Below are 18,393 nucleotides of genomic sequence, written 5' to 3'. Positions count from 1 at the left end.
TTCTTGGATTCCACTCCTACACTGGGACAGCTGGCAATGTCTTAACTTTACATGGAAGTGCCTGTAAATTACAAATAATATATCCCACTAAACTCATACCAAATGTGTTCTAACTCAACTTCCCTTCAGCTAAAATTTTTAAATGCCTGCTAGTCACTCCAAAACCACTAGACAAGGGGAAGAGTGACAGAGGGGAAATCAGTGAGGAAAGAATTAGCAATCTAAAGATGGCAGTTAAAATTTTTACTTTTACAAATTTTACAAAAGCATATGATTGTGTGAACATAGTGCCAGGGCCTCTTCCAGGGCCTTGGAAAGGGCTAGTGCAGATGAAGTCTTCTGAAGCTGAAGCTTTCTTAGCTTCATGGTAAACCTGCCTCAAGATTTGGAGCTATTTTATTTATAGTGTAAATTGTCAGTTTTCACAGTCAGCTCTTATATAGCGTGAGTGAATAAATTGATTACAGCTCCATTTGCGGCAAAGGTTTTTCTAGCAGATCTTTGCCTCTTGTGTCAAAAGGCTGGCTCCCTGCTATTTGTTTGGACCATGAAGTTTAGACTCATGATCATTTCACACTCTTAAAAAGTATTGAGTATTCCAAAAGGCTTTTATATGGATCATATCTATCAACATTTACTGTATCAGGAGATAAATCAAACATGTAAAATATTTTTTATTACTTCATTCAAAAACAATAATAAATGTTACATGTTAACATACATAACATTTTTAAATGAAAAATATTTTCCAAAGCAAAAAGAATTTAGTGAAAGGGAGGCATTATTTTACATTTCTGCAAATCTCTTTAACGTCTGGCCTAATAGAAGATTCTCATATCTGCTTCTTCATTCAATCTGTTGCACAGGACATGTAAACTCTGGAAAACCCCATTGTACTTTCATTAGAGTGAAAAAGGCAAATAAAGTCTTCGTATAAAATAATTTTGATCCTGTGGACCCCCAACCACACTTTGGGAATTGCTGATTTAGATATCACTATACAGTAGTCACCACTTATCAACAAAGAATATGTTAGAAGATCCTCAGTGGATACCTGAAAACACAGATAGTGCCATACCCTCTGTAGTCTATGTTTTTTCCAATACATACATACCTGTGATAAAGTTCAATTTATAAATTAGGTACAGTAAGAGATTAACATAATAACTAATAATAAAATAGAATGATTATAACAATATACTGTAATAAAAGTTATATTAATATGGTCACTCATTTCAGGGGATCCCTTGCTGAAGACTTCATATAAGCTCAATGCTTTCTGCTGCATTATGTTGCTGTTAATTGAAACAATGTTTTCTGCTCATGTCTTCCATCCACAAATTTAATGCCTTTTTCATTTTAACTAAGCACCTGTCACACACTATGGCCTTAACTTTTGTAGTTCAAGGTGCAACAGCAAAATTAGCATTAATTTGTTTTTCATTTTTCATAATTTCATAGATAGAAGATTCACTCTTACCACAGATCTTAGCAACCTCAAAATGTGGTTTTTCTTCTTTCCTTATTAAGTCAAGAACTTTCACCTTTTCACTTAAAGGCAGCACTTTATGGCTTCTTTTTGGCATATCTGGATTTCCAGCATCACTACTCTTGCACTTTGGGGTCATGAAGTAAAAAAAAGCTTACTTAAACACAAGCACTGTGATACTGTGACAGTGGATCTGATAACCCAGAGTAACTAACAGGCAGGGAGCATATACAGCATGGATATATACACAAAGGGATGTTTCATGACCTGGACTTGGGCAGGATGGCATGAGATTTCATCACACCATCTAGAGGCATGCAATTTTAAACTTATAACTTGTTTATTGTTTATTTCTGAAATTTTCCATTTAATATTTTCAGACTACAGTTGACCACAGGTAACTGAAACCACCGAAATCACAGAAAAGCGAAACCCTAGCTAAGGAGGGACTACTGTATCTACTTTCTGGTTGCCTAGGGCTCCCAAAGTACCCTCTATTTCTATATCTGTGCTATCAGCTCCATCTCCTAGGTAAGAGTCAAATGTTATTACTGTGCTTTTTAGCATACATGGAAAACTTGTGAAAACATTTTCAATGAATAACAAATCTTAGAAAAGTCATTCTTCCCTTTCACTGAAAAAGAGAAGAGTATCTCCTTCATTATATGCTCCCTGATAGTAAGGCTTTCTTCTTTTAGGAATATAATGACTAAGGCAAATGTTAGACTAAGACCAAAACAACTGGGTGTCTTACTACAACAGCACAATCTAATATTTACCAAGTCCTTTCTATGTGCTAGATTTGGCTACTGCTTTACATACATTATCTCGTTTAATTTTCACAGTAATCCCCAGGTGCATACTGGTATTACCATTTTATAGATGAGGAAATCGATATAAAGAGGTTAATGCCCAACTGTTATATGGGACTGGGCCAGGAATTGAACCCAGAAAAATCTGTCTCTGGAGCACAGAGTCCATTACCTACTGATAAAGTAAAAGGGTAGGAGATAAAGCGAGATTAGCACGACAGTCGAGTAGAGCGGGAAAAGTTAGTAACGCAAGTCTCAGGGTCAAGACAGCTGAGATACCAAGACAGGACGCACTTATTTTTCACCAGAGCCTTCTTTTCTGCTTTATTTTCTACGCTACCATACTTCTCGTCTCATATTTAACATATTTCATTGTTGGTGGCTTCACCGCTCACGCCTGAGGCTGATCCTGAAACTAAGGCGCTAAAAAACCTGATAGATAAATAGGAGCTGGGCAAATCTGAGGTAACTACGGCGCAGGCGCATCACATCCCAGGCCCGCCTGCCAGCCCCTCCTCCCGCCTTGGACTCCACCAGCTCGTGGGGCGTACGGGTGTGGGCCGCGGGTGTGGGCGGGGGGTGGGACAGGAGGGAGGCCCGAGCCTGCGCCTGCGCAGTCGGCGGGCGCTGGTGTGATCGAGCTCACGTAGCGAGGTCTGCAGTCGCCTCCTACCCGGCGTTGCCGTCGCGGCCTAGAGGTTATAAAAGGGCTGACTGGCTCCCTCTGCTGCCCAGTTGCGCCGCCAGCGGGCTGAGGGAAGGGAGTAGATAACCTGCCCGTGTGCAGGCAACGGAGGACCGAAGCGCGCGCTCCCGTCCCAGTTCCCAGGTGAGACGCTTCCCAGATCTTGGGGACTGAGGCTGAGGCCCTTGGGCAGCCATGGTCCTTTTCGGACGGCTCTGGTGTCCGGTGCTTGCCCCCTGTGGTGGGATGGCTTGGGGGCGGGGGTTCTCCAGTTTACCACCGCAGTCTCGGTGTCTTCTTTAGACTCTCGGCCCCTCGCCCTGCGCCGCCTGACCCCAGGCTCCACAGGCCCCTCTGCCCCTCTCCATGCTCCCCTTCTCACCTCCTCCGTGGTGGGCGCCCCCAGCTGTTGGGGCTGCGGCAGCCTTAGTCCCCGCCCTAGGGACTAGGACTTTCTTGAATATTCCTTCTCGGGGAGGAATCACCCTGTTGATTTTTCCGAGCTCCTCTCACGCAATACCTGCACAGCTGACGGGAACGCGAGTGCGGGGTGTGGGTTTTTGGCTTCCGCGGAGCGGATGGTTAGTATATGGTAATGGAGAGAGGATTTTAAAGCTCAGCTGAAGCTCTCTAGGCAGTTTTACCTTATCAAAAGTCGTCAGGTCTGGGAAGTGGACCTACCTAGAGAAGTTCAGGCTTAACTCAACTGTTGCGCGCAGCGGTGCTGCTTGAGCTGCTAGATATAGCCTCGGGCGGCGAGTTTCAGGCTGTTTGGTTGAGGAACTCGGCTGTCAGATCACCCAGTCACTGGGCAAGATAGTCTTCTTCCTTCCCTCTTCCACATAAATTTTTTTAAAGGCACATGAGCTTCTCTCCCTCCCCCCACTTTCTCTCAGCAGTTTGCTGCTTTTAAAGCCCACGTCAGTAAAACGAATTTCGTGGTTGTGTGAGAACTTTGAGTTGGAGTACGTGAATGGCCCTCAGATCTATCTACGTCTTAAGGGGGAGAATGGTACCATAAATACGAGACTGTTTTCTTAAATAATTGAATGTATTAAATACAATTCGGTTTTTACACACTAAACATACGTTCCGGATAAAGTGGAGAAGACTCTGGAATTTTTGCACTGTTTGCTTTAAGAAAGGGATGGAAAAGAAGCTAGATCTCCTTTTAGGAATTGATCTAAAAGGCCAAAGAGGCTTGCCAATTTCAACTTAACTGTTTCTGGTTTCTCCGAGAGCTGTGGCTCTTGGACTTTCCCTTGGAATGCACTCTAAAGGGATGAAGTAGCCACTACGTGAGTGGGGGAGGGGAAAAGACGTGGCAGCAGTGTTCTTTCATGAACTTTTTTGCTCATCTTTTTTTTTTTTAAGGTTCTGAGAAGAAACATTTCCCCTTTTAGGTTTAGACGTAGCTTATGAATGAGGCTAGTCTTTTCCTAAAATAATCAAATGAAATATTCAGTCCGCATAGCAGGAACACTGGAATTTAATTTATAAAACATTTCAAAGGGATTTTTCTGTCAGTTTCTATGGAGAAAATGGATACCTTAAGCAGAAAATATTCAAGAAGCAGAAACTGAACAACCTTGAATATGTTTGGCCTCGATTCGTAGCTTAACTGGACTTTCTTTGATTTTTCATTGACTTTGGCTTTTAACATAAGTGTAATTTCAGAATCTTAAATGTGAACATCAAATTTTAGTTTTTTCTTTTTGTGGGAAGCATAGGTTTCGCATTTAAAAGTTATGTCAATTTTGGTTTCAGGACATCATTCCTTAAAGCCCTGCTTATTTTAGATAGCTTATGGCAAATGCTTCTTATAGAGTTAACATAGACTAACTAGGAAAAGAACGACTTTATTTTTCTTTAGGTAGATAATGCTGTTTCCTTTGATATCTTACAATGATTTTTATTTCGAAGTACTGAAAACTAGGACTTTCGTAAGCAGATAGTTAATAGGCTATTTTGTGTCTTGATAACTAAGGTAGTAAAATAGGTGAAAAATTGTACACACCTTTTAATTATTGCAGAAAAATATAGACAGTGCAAATGATTATTGAAAAAAGATAGTTTATATGACCTAAGTAGTCTAGGTTGTTGGAGGCAAATCTTGGCTTTTTGGTAAGGAGATGTTAATTTTTTCTAATGCTATAGAGTGGATTGTATACTGACAAGCAGTATCTTTCCTAGGGTAATTAAGTTCAAACTTCTGCTTTTATTCTATGGATGCAGCCATAAAGCTTATGAGCCTTCATTTTTTTTGTGGAAAGCCTTATTTTACTTAGCAATTAATAATCAACTGAGATATAATTACTGCTCTTAGATTTGGAAAGTGGACCCTGTGAAATACATTGTAGCAATTCTCAGCCTCTTTTGAGGTCATGAAATCCATTGAGAATATGATAGAAGGTGTGGACACTGAGTCAGAAATTGCAAATACCTACACACATCTACATGGAATTTTACATACCATTTACAGATACTCTCCTCTCTCCCCGAAGCACATCTATAAACTTTATTATAAGAACTAAAAAATAAAAGAGATACAAAGTTATTCTTTAAGGATATCTAGGTATCTTGATGTAGTATTTCTTGAATATTTCTGAAATTTGGCCTGGGCTTGTCTTATTGAACTTGAGTATATAGATGACCCTAATAAACTTTTGTTGAAAGGGTTTTAACAAAAGTTTATAGTTTGGAAGTAGAATTGTTGAATTGCTAAATTGTCTAGGCAATCATGTCATATTGGCCTTCTCCCCATCGCCCCTTCCCCACTGTCACCCCCTACATATAACATGTTTTTGGTTCTACTCTAAATGCTTGAAGGTAAACAAAAATAAATTGCACAGACCCCATTGCTCTTATAGTGAGATCTCGAATCTTATAATTAAATCATAATGGGCTGCGTGTATATAAAAATATATGAGACAAGCCAAATGAAGTATATATGTGTATTTGTGAAACTAGTGAAAGCTTTGTGTTTCTATTCAGTGAAATTTATTTGTATAATTTGAAGCTATTCTCTCATTAGTTTTCCTTTAGCCAAATATTGTGCCTTAATAAAAACTAACGAAATTCAAAAGACTTCATTAAGATTACTCCTTAATGAACTTGATATAATGAAAAATATTCCTTTTCCTGATGGGAATATTTTAGGTGATCAGTATGGCTATTTTTATATTTGGTTTGATATTGGCAAAAATATAGTATAGATAAAGATTCATGCTTCTAACATAATTGTCATCAGTGAATATTATCTTGGACTTCTTTCTCTTCCTGTTTAGTGTCTCATATAAATATGTCCATGTTTTGGTCCTTTACATATTTTTAATTAAAATAGTAATATTATAACATCAGATTAATATACTCAGCCTTTCTTGTTGGGCATTTGAACTGCTTCTCCATTATAAGTAGTGCAAAGAGAAGGCTGTAGTTTAGTGGTTTATTTTGTTCACCCATATGGCTATAGTAAACTTTAACCAGTTTTCTTTTTATCTGAATTTTTTTTTAGGAAAATAGACACATGGCAATAAAATCTTATATCAGTAATTTTTTCTTCCCCCATAAGAATTTTTTAGGGAAATTGAGCTGGGCTCTAAAAAGATGTTTTAATTTACTTGATCACAACTAAAGGGCTTTATAATTTATAAGGTGGTGTTTTTTATATTGTATAAATTGACCCTTAAAATAATTTTCTGAGATAGTTTTATATTATCCTCATTTTACAAATGAAGAGTTAATAGGTTGGGGCTCAGAGAAGTCAAGTAATTAATTTGCCTAAGAATACAGTAAGTGGCAGAACTGGGACTTGGACCCAGGTTGTCTGTTTTCAGATTCATACTTCATACTTTATCTTTGATAATTGGTCAGGCTGACTCTGAGGTAATGGAAGGAAAAAAATCAGTAGCATATTAACAATGTATTAGAAAGGTTTTCATCATGTATAGTTGAAACAACATAGGATTCTTGATTAGTAGTAATTAACTTACTGATTCCACTCAATTAAATTTTGAAAGCATTTATAATATGCCCAGTAGACTATGGTAGAATCAAAAGACTGGTAGAAATGTTTCATAGGAGAAATAGGACATGCAAGTTACATGGTATGCAAGCATGTTACTAACATTTTACTTCATATTAAATCTGAATAAGAACTGAATGGAAACCGGTATCTAGATTCACATCCTCTGCAACCATGAATTCATTTTCCCCTAGTCTAGTATATGGGTTTTATTATGTATATATTTTTCTCAAATTGATGACTTTGAATCTGGCATTAGGAAAAAAGAGGATATTAAAGATTAGAAAGAGAAGGAAGGAGACTAGGGTTAAGAAAAATGGAATTTTTGCAAAAGAGCCTTGGGAAGGATCAAGTTGATGTATAGTATACCTGAGCCTCAGAGCTATAATTTATATTAGGAAGATGAGAAGGGCTGCTAAAGCCAGTTTCAGGTGTTCTACTCTGATCTAATGGGCCTTGCCCTGAATGAATTGTGGTCAGAGATTAAAAGTATATATAACTTCTTTTGTATTAGGAATGCTATTTAGGAAGTCCTGTAGGTACATATGGGAATTTGTCCCTCATCTGTGCAGAGTGTGTATTAAACAAAAGTTAGTTTCTCTAGATGTTTTTCATTCCAGGCATCAGAGTTAGTTTGATTTTGGAATTACAGTTAGACTCAAGAATTAGTGGTCAACACCTATAAAATAAAAAGGCATTGAACATTGTAATGAAGTATCAAATAGAAGAACAGTATCTCCTGCTATGCATGTCTGTAGCAACAACAGAAATAGACTCTATAAGCATATTGTTAAAATTTTGAGAGGTGTCTTTGTAAGGTTTCTGGAGAGTAATAGAAATGGGAAAATGTAAAATGTTAATCACAAATTTTCAGATGTCTATTTTAATCTGTTTTCTTAATATATATTTGTAAGAGTGTTCACCTCAGTACCTAATTCTGTTGCTCTCTTAATTTCTCAAGCTGTCAACCATGAATTGTTTTCTAAAATTTTAAAATAATTTTGGTTAAAAGATGCACTTGTATACAAAGTCTAGTGTTTAGTTTTAGAGAAATGAGAAAAATTATCCTGTAGGTATTTTCCTTGATTCTTTGTTATGATCATTAAGTATTTATTGAGCATCTGTTATTAAATACTGAACATTGTGCTGGAAGAAGCAATAATTTCGTGTTTGAAATAACATACAGAATAGAGGACAATTGCATAAATTTCTACGTTTTATTATAGAGCACTTAGTATATGTTGATTAACTGGTTTTAAGTAGGCTCAAGACTTATCTTACACTAATTATTTATTAACTGGTTTGCATATCTGATTCCTTCAAAAAATGATCAGTAGACAACAGAGGGGGAAAAATAGTGTAGATGATAGAGGCTTTGTTCAACCCTCTTGCGACCAAATCAGAGTTGTGACAGAAACATGGAGCAAACAGCAAGTAAAGTCGCCTGAGATCTAAATGAACAGAAGCACTACAACTAGGGAGCAAACACACGAGTCTGCCCGGTCCCGAGTGGCTGAGTGGGACAGAGGCTACAACAGTGTCAGCCGGCTGCTGCAGACACCTCTTAAGGGAGCTGTGTTTGTGAGCAGACTTTTGCGATGATAGACCTGCTCGCTCTGAGCACCAGTGCCTGGTCGGCTGCACAGTGGTGGTGGCGGAGGCGTGGAATGATACACTACGAACTTATGGGAAGACACCGAGTTGTTGAGTGAGGGCAGGGGCTGAGGCTCTTTCCCAGGCAGAAGTGTCAGAGGTATCCATTGTTCCTCTTTTGAGCCCTCCCTGCCTCCCAGGGTCCAGATGCAGCACCCTCATAGTTGAGATGTCATCAAACTGGATAACAGAAATTGCTCCACACAGAGGATTCCCTGAAACTCCGCCTCCTTCAACTTGTGGCCCCACCCAAGCCACATCCATCGTGTCCTTGGTGAATCCTGTGCCACTTGCCGAGTAGCGCCAAACTGGTGGCAGCTGGCCTCGGTTTCTAGTGTGGCCTTTGGAGGCAACTATAAGCACAGCATCTGTAGATTGCTTGCTGAATCTTAACAGGTAGGCCCAGAGGGGCACAGGATGGGGCTAAACTTAGCCTGTAGCTGAACTCCTCTCAGGACTCCTCTGTGCCACTGGACATCTACTACACAAAGCTATGCTAATAAGACTGGGATGATTAGGAGCTTTGCTTAGTACATAGAAACAGACATGGAAAGGCAGCCAAAATGGGAAGACAAGCAGAAACTGTATGAGAAAACAGAACAGAAATCCTGGAATAATGGAGTCAAGTAATCTAACAGATGCAGAGTTCAAAACACTGGTCATAAAGATGCTCAGTGAACTTAGGGGAAGTGTAGATGAATTCTGTGAGAACTTTAACTAGAAGATAAAAAAAATACATAAAAACGGAAATGGAAATTATAAAAGAGAACCAGTCAGAAATGAAGAACACATATTCTGAGATTAAGAGGATATTAGAAGGAATAAACAGAATGGATAAAGAGGATCGAACCACCAATGTAGAGGATGGGGAAACCAAGGACACTCAATTAGAATGACAAGAGAAAAGAAGCCAAGACTAAATTAAGGAGCTTATGGGATACAATTAAATGTAAAAATATCTGTGTCGTAGGGGTACCTGAAGGAAAACAAGACATTGAAGAGCTGTTTGAAGAAATAATGATGGACAATTTCCCTAACTGGTAAAGGAAATAGACATACAACCCCAGGAAGCTCAGAGAGTCCCCAAAAATATGAACCCAAAGAGGCCTACACCAAGACACATCATAATAAAATGCCAAAGGTTAAATACAAAGAGAGAATCTTAAAAGCAGCAAGAGAAAAGCAGTTAGTTACCTACAAGAGAACACCCTTAAGACTGGCAGCTGATTTCACAAAAGAAACTATGCAGGACAGAAGGGCTTGGGACAAAATATTCAACATGATGAAAACCCAGGATCTACAATCAAGAATACTTTATCCTGCAAAGCTATCATTTAGAGTAGAAGGACAGATAAAGAACTTCCCAGACAAAAACAAGCTAAAGGAATTTATCAATACCAAGCCAGTATTACAGGAAATGTTAGAGGGACTTCTTTAAGAAGAAAAAATACCTGTCAAAAACAGGAATAAAGAATGGTAATAACTACATTCCTATCAACAAGTACCTCAAATGGAAAAGAATTAAGTGCTCCAACCAAAAGATGGAGTGGGTGAATAGATAAGAAAACAAGACCCTTAACATATGCTGCTTATAAGAGAGTCACTTCAGAATAAAAGACACACATAGACTAAAAGAAAGGGGATGGAAAAAAGATATTGCCTTGATGGACCTAGAGTGTATTGCGCTGGATGAATAGAGGAAGACAAATATTGTATGATTTTACATACATGCGGAGTCTAAAGAACAAAATAACAACAACAAAACAAACTCTTAGATACAGAGAATATTTGGAGGGCTACTAGATGGGAGGGGATTTGGGAGGAATGGCAAAAAAGGGAAAAGGAATTAAGAAATACAAATGGATAGTTACAAAATAGACATGGAGATATAAAGATATAAGGAAAATAGTTAATGTAATAAACATTTAAGGGGGAAGAGGAGTACTAGATTTAGTGGGGTGATCACTTTGTGAGTAAATAGATCTCTAACCACTGTGCTGTACACTGAAACTATTATTGTATGCCAACTATAATTGAAAAAAAAACCCCAGCTCATTGAATTGTACAATGGGAACTTCAATTTCTTAGTTGAAGCAGAAACTTCAAACATTAAGTTTAACTTCAGTGTGTATCCAAATTCCAATTTAAATCTTTTAAAATGGATTAAAATCACATTTATTCTTAAACTGTATCTGTGATGTAGAAGTAGCTTTTATTGGCTAACAATTAAGCAAAAAAAAAAAAATTAAAATATTGAAGAATATTTCTGGCGATGGGGAAGAGAGGAATAACAACATAAGAATTCTTTATTATTTTGCCTACAGAAATGTTAACTACAGGCTTGATGAGAGAAAGTATATTAATTAGGACTCTGGGTTGAACAGACACCTAATTCATGCTAGCACATAGTGGAATTTATTTAAGTATTGTGGGAATAGGGTATTGCCTTAACAGCTTAGGTCAGGAGTGTGATTAGACTTAAGGAATAACTAGAACATCCAAATGTTTTCTTTAGTCTCTTGTCTTTTTAAAATCTTTCCAGATAAGCTTCATTCACTTTTTGACCAATATGTCAAAACTTGGTCCCTAACTTCTCCTAACCTTTATTTTATGTAGTTCAGGCATTCAAAGAGTACCTGTCATTTCTATCTCAGTTTCATTTTCAAAATTCCCAGTGAAGAACTTTGAATAGCCATTTGGTTAGGGAGAAATATCACACTATATAACCTGACTGTTGAAATTATGGGGATGAATTAAAGATAGAATGGGGCAGTAAAAAACAGAAGGGGACAGTTTCCAGAAGAAAGAGTAGGGGTGGTTGAGGTGCCATATGGGCAAAAACAGAGGTGTGTGTGTTTTTAAATGATCTTAATCTTCTGCTTTTTTCTGACAAGGAAGACTTTGAACTTTTGAAGAATCTCCCAAAGACAACCTGTGTAGCACTTTCAGTTAAGGGCAATATCTTGATTTAGAGCTTCTTTCCAACTGTATCTTGAAATGTCGTTCAGTTGGATTTATGCCAATTACTGGGTTCACTCCTCAGTACAGAAAGCTGAGAGAAAGGGGCTAGTTTTTGATAGTTTGATTTCTGAGTTTTTGATAGAAAAGTTGGCCATTGATTACTAGAGATGTAGCTCACTCTGGGAGCAGAAGTATGACTGGAATTCATGGAATTAAGTTAAAACATGGCAATTTGCAGAGTGATTATAGGGAAGAGCAGAAATATAACTAGTCTATTAGTCATCACTCTTAGTTGTCTTAGAATATCTATCTGCTTGTATGGAAGAAACATGCCAAGCCTTCATATATAGCAATTGTATTGGCCTGAATTAGAAGGCTGAATTTGTGTTGGTCTTTTGCTTTGACCATAAAAATTGTTAAACAGAGTAAAAGTCTAACACAGGTATCATCTGGGCCAACAGTTGAATATGGAATTTGTATGAGGAATAATAAAGCTAGAGCTTTCTCAAAGAAGATTTGGAATAGTTGTGAAAGGCATAGTGAGACTGTTAGAAGGAGCCCTGTGGAAAATTTTTAGTGTCAGAGAAAGTTTAGAATATCATGCATTCTTTAGTATGCCATATTAATTTTCGAATGATTTGTCTGAGAAAGACAAACTTTTAAAAATGTTGCAATTTTTTTCTTGGAAGAAAAATGTCATAATGAAAGGGTAATGGAATTATTTGCCAGATGCCCTGTTCTAGTAATTCACTGAATTCAATTCAATGAATTCTGATATCTCAAAGTTGTAAATATTTACAATGCAATAGAACTATTTTAAAATCTTTTCCCAGGTTTTATTGACCTGTGAATGTATGGGCTGGACTTTCCTAGAAGAAGAAAAGTTTTAGATAAATAATATGCTTTGCAATTTATTTTTATCCAGGCCTACCTGAGAATATGTTTCCCAGGAAGATGTCTTCCATACTGTTTTTTTTCCTTATAGTTTTTAAAAAATAATATTCATGCATATCAAACATCTATAATATACATGTATGTTATAAAAATTAGATAATAAACACAAACCTACTAGCCAACTAAGAACCAAATATTAATCAGTAATTTATCCATACTGTTTTAGCACTAAATTTTATTCCAATACAAATTAATCTCTGTATCTTTGACTCTGGCTTTCTTTTCTTTCCTCTTCTCTTTCCTCCCTCCCTCTCCTTTCCCCCTCTCTCCCTCTTTTCTCCCTTTCCCTCTTTCACATTTTCAGTCAAAAGTCTTCTCAGAGAGCTGAGATTTACTTTTAAAAGAGATTGCATCGTCTTAAACCCATTTAAATTCTATTTTAAGCTTGTTCGAGGATTTAGAACAGGAGACATTCATATCTTACTATTTTTGATAAAACCCTAATGTCTGGGATGCTTGACTCATAGATGCTTATAAATATGATTTGCTTTGAAAGCTGCTAATCAAACAAAGCTGGAAATAAGTGGAAGTGAGACTTTATTAGTAAGGAAACCATAATGCTTTAAAAACCTGTGATTGATATACTTGCCTCTTCTGTCATGTCATATATGTGTCCTTTAAGGTTTCTGAAAGAATGTAGATGAGACGTAGTATTCAAACAGATTAGAGGAACCATTCCCGAGAGTGATTAGAAATTCAATGATATTTTTCAAAAGATAAGTTGAAGTTAAATCTCTTTTAAAGGCAGAGAGCACCTTTTGTGTGATTTTCAGCGATGTTTTTATCCAGCGGTTCCCAAAGTTTGATCCCCAGACCAGCAGTATCAGCATCATCTGAGAACTTGGATGAATTACCTAGATACATCAGACCTTTAGATGATTCCAAAAGAGCTGAAGTTTGAGAATCACTGCTCTATACAGGGCTGTGTTTATTTTTATTAACTAGCTCAGCTTGGCATGGTAGTTTGGAGTAATGCTGTATGGGACTGAACTTTCTATTGCAAGTGACAGAAATCCAACTTGAACTAGCTTAAGAAAAAGAGAATTTACAGGTTCCCTTAGCTGGGTTGGAAATTAGTGGGTTAACTCACAGATTCAAAGCAATAATTAGAAGAATCAGGACTGAGGAGCCTTTAACTGCTTGTCTCCACATGACTTTCCTTTTTATAGATTGGGTACTTATGTATCCTTGACAAGTGGGAAGGATGGTCACAGGCAGTTCCCAATTCATATCCTCTGGACTAAGCAACTGTAGTAAGAGCTGCTTTTTACTGTTTCACAAGTCTTAACCCTTAAGCATCACGTTCATGGGAATGAGCGTCAATGACTAGATTAGCCTGGAACATGTGTCTCTCTGGGAGGAAGGAGAATAGAAAAGTGTGCTGTTTTGACAGTGTAGTTCACTACTTGATATCTGGGTTGCTTTCAGATAAGCTTAACTGTCTTTCAAGCAGAGAAAAATCTGGAGGCTTATAGAGTTAGAAAATGCAATATATTCAAACGTGTAGTATTTTAAACTACTTTTTGTGTCAGAGAGTAATTAACCACTTCATTAAAGGCTTGGGGTGCCAAATATGGGAGTTGATATTTTAGGTTTATTATTTTGTAGAGTTAATTTTTTGTCACTTTAAAAGTTAGTATAGCCTAGGACATTGGACAGTGCAGAGAAATAGAGAAAAATCACCTAGTGTTCTGCTGTCCACAGACAACTACATTTTGGTAAATTTCCTCTGCATATTTTCTTGCATAGTTATGATCGTATTATGTTAATTTTTAAAATTTGTTTTGATCAGTATTTATAACTTTCTGTCAGAGTAGTGGAAACGTAATCTCATTCAATACAGATTCCGCCAGGGTTGTATGATGTTTATTTTTTTGAAGACTTTATTTTTTTAGAGCAGTTTCAGGTTCACAGCAAAATGGAGAAGATGGTACAGAGATTTCCCATATACTCCCTGCCCCCTGCCACAACATACATAGCCTCAACATCCCCCACCAGAGTGGCACATTTGTTGCAACTGATGAATCTGCACTGAAACATCATAATCGTCCAGAGACCATAGTTTACATTACTGATTCACTCTAGGTTTGTGGGTTTGCACAAATGTATAATTACATGTATTTATCATTATAATATCATACAGAATATTTTCACTGCCCTAAAAATCCTCTCTGTTCCATCTGTGCACACCCTCCAACAGTGATCTTTACTGTCTTCATAGTTTTGTCTTTTCCAGAATGTCATATACTTGGACTCATACAGTGGATGGCCTTTCAGATTGGCTTCTTTCACCAAATATGTGTTTAAGATTCTTCCATGTCTTTTCATGGAGTTATAGCTCATTTCTTCTTAGCATTGAGTAGTATTCCATTGTCTGGGTGTACTACAGTTCAACCATTCACCTGCTGAAGGACATTTTGGTTGCTTCCAAGTTTTGGTTATTATGAATAAAGCTACTATAGATATCTGCCTGCAGGTTTTTGTGTGGACATAGTTTTCAACTCTTTTGGGTAAATACCAAGGACCATGATTGCTAGATCTTATGGTAATATCTTTAATTTTTTAGGTAACCTTCAAACTTTTCCAAATGTCTGTACCATTTTGCATTTCCACTAGCAATGAATGAGAGTTGATGTTAATTTTCAAACCTTGTTTTTTCATTTAAATTCACAAATTAAAAGATATGTTCCTTTTAAGTTTCTTGACATATAGCACCAGCATTAGATATTTTTAATTGTTAATTTGTTAAATTGTTCATTTGACGGACAAAAAGCTATCTCAGATTTTTTGAATTTTTTGTGTCCATGATTACTAATAAGTGAGCTTTTTTGGTTATCTGTTTTATAGTTCCTCTATTGTGACTTTCTGCATTCTTAATTCACTTATCTATTAACATCTTAGTGGTTTTCTTATTGATTTGTATGAGTTCTTTAAATGAGCTTTATTTTCTTTTTTTAAATTAATTTGTTATGGTGACATTGGTTAACTAAATCCAATAAGTTTCAAGTGTACAATTCAGTAATAAGTCATATATATTTCACATTGTGTGTTCACCACCCATAGAGCTTTATTTTCTTTAGTTTCCTAGTTCGTAGTTTGTTTTTTGATATGTATAAAGCTAAATTATTTTGTGTATTTAATTTCCATCTGGCTTTCAATAGGTTGTTTCATCATTTTTAAGCTTAGACATTCTGTCATTTGAGAGATCCAATAACTTTTCTTTTGCCATTTTTTGTTGATTATAACTCCTTAATTCATATAGAATTTATTTTGCAGCATGATGTAAGGTGAAGGTATATTCTTCATTTGATTAATGCTTTGAATTTTTATATAAGCTCTATCATTCTTAAAATGCAATTTTCAAGCTTTTTAGTAATTTCTGTAGGCTAATGATTCTTGATTCATTGTAAGGTTTAAGATGATTAAAGATGGCTAAGAAACTTTAGTGACAATATATTTAGCAATTTAAAAATGATAACCTCTTAACAATCTATAAACTTTCTCATCAGAGTTAAATATTTAGACAACATTTCTGGTTAGCCTTCTGTTAGAACAGCAGAGACATTTGTATTTTCTGAAGAAAATTATGGCAGAAACTCATTTAAACAGTGAGAAGATTCTAGACTATTCAGACAGTGCAGGATTTTGAAAAAGTCTTGTGCTTTGGCAGGAGCCCAGGAGAGGAAGTGTCTGCATCTGCTACATTCTAGAAGCCTTCCCAGAGTTACTGTAAAGCAGCCAAGAGAGCAGTGTATTTTACTACTGTGTGGTTCTGGAAGTATCTGGAAGTTTGCAGCAAACTTGAGGGAGGAGACTTAAAAGTACTTCCAGACTGTTAGTTTCTATGGTGATCTATTTTTATTGAGATTCAAGTTAGGAAAGTGGGGTTATTTTTTATTTTTATTTTTTTTGCAGAATAGGGAGCTTTCCAATGTGGACTTGAACCTGCTGGTTTAGGTGAAGTCATTTGAGAAGAGTCAGAGGTGCCTGCACAATGAGGAATAGGGTGACAAAACAGTAGCCAGTGAGAACCTGTCATTGGGGCAAATGGCACTTTAATGGTAACTTATTCTCCTGTAAGGTAATATGAAGGGCTTAAAAGTCCATGTATGCGATGGAGAAGGAGCAAGAGGAGTGCTAGAAGGGCATTTGGTAAAGCAAGGTAAAATCTTTCTGCTAGTTAGTTGATATCTGCATCTGCCATGAAGAATCTATTCTAGAAAAAGACAACACTACCAGAGACAAAGGAAAAAGAAGGGCTTTGCTGCCAGGTTAAAAAAAAAAAAATGCCACAGCAATGTAGTAGGCTAAGGATTTTTTTTTTTACATGGAACACAGTTTTTTTTTACAAAGAAACTTAATGCTAGGTGTTTTGTTTGTTTGTTTGTTTGTTTGTTTTGAGAGAAACTATCTTAAATCGACAGGACTGTTTATTCTTTTTGGATTCTATACAGCTTTTAAAAATAACAGTTTTATTGAGATATAATTCATGTACTATACAATTCACCCACTTAATGTTCATGATTCAGTGTTTTTAGCACTTTCAGTGTTCTTCAACCATCAGTCACCAATTTTAAAAATTTTCATCACCCCCAAATCTACAACTTTTAATTGAACTTGTTTTAAAATATAAAGGCATATAGGGATGGAGCAAGTAGGAATTTAAAAGATTAATCAGAAAGCTCTGAAACTTTTTATTCTTTTTAAAACATTCTAACATTTTAGAATGTATTTTGGTAATATTTAAGTTACTTTAATAAAGTGGTACATTTTTATGGGAAATCAATGGTTTAGATCTAGATCACAGAATATTTTTCAGGCTGTATGAAAGTGGTACTACTATCTAGTTACTCTAATTGTAGTAGTAATTAAGGAGAAAATAACCTCACATTGAATTTTTAATCATAAATTACTAGGTGATAACAAACATGTATTTTTTAAACATGTACCAAGCCGTACTTTAATTATATGAAAAATAAGATAGTAGCTCTTATTAAATTATTAAATCTATTTACAAGAATTAACAGCAGTCCCATGGGCAACCTTGGGGGTCTGCCTTTAAATTTTGTGTATAAGAAAAATAGATTAAGGAACTTTTTCTTTTTTTCTTTTTTTTGTAATGGCCATATTTCTCTTGTAGGTGTGTGAACCTGTAAAATTTAAGTCTTCCAAGATGATGCGGTGTATTTTAATTGTAGGGATTCTACTTCCCCATTCTTTGGCCCATCCAGGCTTTTTTACTTCAATTGGTAAGTCTTAACTCCTTTTCAGTTTATATCATTTTTACATTTAAAATTTTCCAGTTTTTAGTGTTTTAAATCAGTAAAAACAAATATACCGTATTCTCTAAAAGATGCTCTCTTTTTAAAATTCAATTTTGTTTTTCTTTAAATTGATTTTTTTTCTTATTACAAAAGCAAGACATTTACAGGTTAGAAACGTATGAAAATTTAGGAAAGCATATCAAAGAAAATTCTCTGTTAATGGCTCCACTCAGCAAAAAATTTAATGCTTACACTTTTTTTATGCACAGACGTACAAATAATATACTGTGTGTTATTTCAGATCTTCCTTTTTCCATTTAAGGATCTACTGTGAATACATTTTTTTCCTACATCATAATTTCTAAAAAATCTGTAAAATTGTTGCAAAAATAGCATATTATGTAAAGGGGGGAAAAAAACAGAAGTACATAGAATGTAAGACCTCCACTTGTCTTCTTTCTCCCTGAAATATTCCTCATGGTTCAATGTGTATCTCTTTATATTTTTCCACATGCATAGTGTCTTAAATGAGATGTTTTCCTTCATCTTAT

At 36.1% G+C, this 18,393-nt stretch overlaps 1 protein-coding gene across 2 annotated transcripts in view; it reads left to right on the top strand.

Annotated features, from left to right (window-relative positions):
• Window positions 1-2,974: 2,974 nt before the first annotated feature.
• P4HA1 (prolyl 4-hydroxylase subunit alpha 1) overlaps window positions 2,975-18,393 on the top strand; it is a 67,951-nt gene continuing 52,532 nt past the window's right edge. For both annotated transcript variants that reach the window (XM_039872092.1, XM_039872093.1), the window contains exons 1-2: window positions 2,975-3,130; window positions 17,719-17,827. In XM_039872092.1, coding sequence (XP_039728026.1) covers window positions 17,752-17,827 — 76 coding nt within the window. In that variant the 5' untranslated portion in view covers window positions 2,975-3,130; window positions 17,719-17,751. The remainder of the gene's footprint in view (window positions 3,131-17,718; window positions 17,828-18,393) is intronic.

The sequence above is a fragment of the Pteropus medius genome, unplaced genomic scaffold (genome assembly GCF_902729225.1).
Source record: "Pteropus medius unplaced genomic scaffold, Ma_sr-lr_union100, whole genome shotgun sequence".
Classification (NCBI taxonomy): Eukaryota; Metazoa; Chordata; class Mammalia; order Chiroptera; family Pteropodidae; genus Pteropus; species Pteropus medius.
Note: the sequence above shows the minus strand (reverse complement) of the source record. Positions and strands in the feature narration are given on the sequence as shown.